The sequence below is a fragment of the Lathyrus oleraceus genome, chromosome 4 (assembly GCF_024323335.1).
Source record: "Lathyrus oleraceus cultivar Zhongwan6 chromosome 4, CAAS_Psat_ZW6_1.0, whole genome shotgun sequence".
NCBI lineage: Eukaryota > Viridiplantae > Streptophyta > Magnoliopsida > Fabales > Fabaceae > Lathyrus > Lathyrus oleraceus.
Genome location: NC_066582.1, coordinates 185,957,193 through 185,960,532, shown reverse-complemented (window position 1 = coordinate 185,960,532; position 3,340 = coordinate 185,957,193). Strand labels below are relative to the sequence as shown.

The following is a 3,340-nucleotide window of genomic DNA, read 5'->3' as shown; positions in this document are numbered from 1 at the left end:
GCGGTAAGGAAGAAGGAGGCTAGGGGGTAAAACACTATGAACACTTTAACTTATGGGGAATTTTATCGGAACCGAACACGATATGGATTTATCTGATGACGTTCAAATATGGAAATGTTAAACTAATTGCCAGAAATCGTTGACTTCACCAAACACATGTTCATAAATAACTAAGATAGTAATATAACTGGAGAGTTAGTGGAAAGGAATCTATGTATCTGTTACTTCATACCAAACCCTTCTAGCTGTAATAAAAATTATTTTAAAATATATTAAATTAGAGAATATTACTAATCATATCAAAATGAAAGGACATTGTCTACGAGACACACCTACCCCCACAATCATCTTGACTATAAATTGGACCCCATTTTGGAGCTTTTATTCTTCATCATTGAGAGAGCTTTCCTTGTATACTCCAAAAAAAGCATTAATTAAGATACATACAATCAAGATATGGCTATCAACAATGAAGAGAAACAAGAAATCAAACCCATTGGACACAATGAACTTGCTCACAAGAGTCTCCTTCAAAGTGATGCACTTTATCAGGTATATCCACTCTTCTAAATATGATATATCTGTACAACTGTCAACTGAATTAATTGTAATATAATTGATGTTCTTGTTTGTTGTTGTTGTTCAGTATATACTTGAAACAAGTGTGTTTCCTAGAGAGCACCCATGTTTGAAGGAGCTTCGTGAGATGACAGAAAAACATCCTTGGTAAGAACATACTTGTTTGTCTCTCAAAAATATAAAAGAAAAAAAACAATTTTTGAAAAATATAAACTAGTACTACCAGTATGTAATAAAAAATGAAATTATTGAAATATTTATAGTTTCATATTCTGCATCTAACTATAATTAACATTATTAATAAACAGGAACCTTATGGCTACACCTGCTGATGAAGGACAGCTTTTAAGCATGCTGATTAAGCTTATCAATGCAAAAAACACAATAGAAATTGGTGTGTTCACTGGTTATTCTCTTCTCTCCACTGCTCTTGCTCTTCCCTCTGATGGAAAGGTAAAAATTCTTCTAAAATTAAATTAATATATTCTTCTAAAATTCATCATTCAGGAAATAATGTTTAAATTATGATTAATTAATTTTATTAGGTATTGGCTTTGGACGTGAATAGTGAATACTATAAGCTGGGATTACCCATAATTGAAAAATCTGGAGTTGCTAATAAGATTGACTTTAGAGAAGGACCTGCTCTACCTGTTCTAGATGAACTTCTTCAAGACGTGCGTTTGCATAATTTTTTCAACAACTTTATTTGTTTTGTTGTAGTTTTATACATCCAACTTGACTTCATCCTTGCACGTTTCACAAACTTGGGGTATAATAAAAAATCATATTGATTAATTAATTTTGCAGGAAAATAACAAGGGAGCATTTGATTTTGTTTTTGTGGATGCTGATAAGGATAATTACTTAAACTATCACAAGAGAGTACTTGATCTTGTGAAAATTGGGGGATTAATCGGGTACGATAACACCTTATGGTGTGGATCAGTAGCGGCTCCACCAGATGCGCCTATGATGGACTATGTTAAGCGTTTACGTGGCTATGTGATTGAACTCAACAAATATCTAGCTCAAGATTCAAGGATCGAGATTTGTCAACTCCCTGTAGGAGATGGGATTACCCTGTGTCGCCGCATTAGCTGATTATTCTCTTTGGTGGTGATTTATTTGGTTGGAGAATTTGGAGTTTTATTATGAGTTTTCAATGTTATGGTTTATTATTGTATTATTGATCTTTGTTACGTTCTTGTCATGTGGAAAAGTTTGGTAGATGTGTCCAAATGAGTGTTTCGCCTGATATTTTATGTTGTTGTTACTTTTGTAATCTATTTTTTGATGTAATGGTGGCCAAATTAGCCACTATAGATGTGGATGGTTTGTATTATTATCATGAGAAAAAGCATGGTTGTACTTTTTTAAATTTAAGTATTTTTGCTGAATCCATCGTGGTATATTTAATTCAAACACTAAATAAAAAATGATGGTAGTCAGCAAAACTTCTCTTAATGTTAGAATGATACATAGCTTATGAAGAAAAGAGAGAGCACTTCCTAGGAGTGATCACTTTTATATATACTATAAACTATGAGCACTTAAGGTGGTAAATTTAGATATTCATCTAACTACCTGGTCTAACACGGTCATGTAAATTACTTAACATACTCATGCATGCTAATTATCATATACATGCATGAATGGTTTGAGCAAGACCACTTTGAATTTGTCTCGAAAATCTATGAATAATGCAACTGGGAGTAGTTTGATTAATGCATCAATTCGTTGAGCATGAGCTGATACATGTTGAATATACATAGGATTTACCACAACTTTCTCTCTTACATAATGAATATCAAGTTTAATATCCTTGGTTCTTGCACGGAGTATTAGATTATGTGAAAGCAATATTGCACTGAGGTGAGGTTATCACACAGTAGAGTGAGCACAAGATACTCGATGTGTAGCTTGGATAGGAGAGATTCAAGCCAACGTAATTTTGTTGTGGCGTGTGCCAATGCCCCGGTATTCAGCTTATGTTTTTGACCTAGCAACAAGCACTTGTTTCTTTGAACTCCACTCCATAAGATTAGGGCCAAAGAAAACACATGAACCTGAGGTGGAGAGACGATCATTAGATCGCTTGCCCAATCAGAGTCACAATATGCACACGTGGAGAACTTCTAAAGAAGCATGGTTGGGGCAGGTAGCAAGTCATGAGTTACCATGACCCCTCAAGTAATAGAGAATGGGTTTAACTGTAGTCCAGTGTGATTGATTAGGCATTGTCATGAACTTACAAGCTTTGTTAACTGAGAATGCTATGTCAGGTCGTGTGAGTGTCAAATATTGTAAGACATCAATTGTGGAACAATACACAAGAGAATTTGGAATGACATAAGTGTCATGTTTGCTCAATTTATACTAACTGGACATAGGAGTAGCCATACCCTTTACTTATGTCATATTTATCTTGGAGAGTAAGTTTTGATGTATTTGGCCTGTGTAAGAAGTAGTGTTCCATTGGCCTGATGATGAACATAAAATATTGAGGAACTTCTAGCTTCTTGAGGGAAAACTTGGAGTGGAGGTCGTTGATGAATTCATGAATTAGTTTCGAGGAGGATCCAGTTATGAGAATGTCATCCACATATACTAGTGCATAAAGAGTAACATTGTGATGATTATAAACAAAAGGAGAGTTGTCACATTTGCTAGACACAAACCCGTAGTGAATCAATGTCTGATGCAGCTTTTCATACCATGCACGTGGAGCTTACTTGAGTCCCTAGATTTCTTTCCTGGG

General features: G+C 34.7%; 1 protein-coding gene across 1 annotated transcript; it reads left to right on the top strand.

The window, feature by feature from the left end:
- Positions 1-369: 369 nt before the first annotated feature.
- Positions 370-1,960, top strand: LOC127074441 (caffeoyl-CoA O-methyltransferase 1). The gene is made up of 5 exons (XM_051015766.1): positions 370-552; positions 647-726; positions 888-1,032; positions 1,125-1,256; positions 1,390-1,960. Exons 1-5 carry the CDS (start codon positions 457-459, stop codon positions 1,681-1,683), a joined length of 747 nt encoding a protein of 248 aa, XP_050871723.1. The 5' UTR covers positions 370-456; the 3' UTR covers positions 1,684-1,960.
- The last annotated feature ends 1,380 nt before the right edge of the window (positions 1,961-3,340 follow it).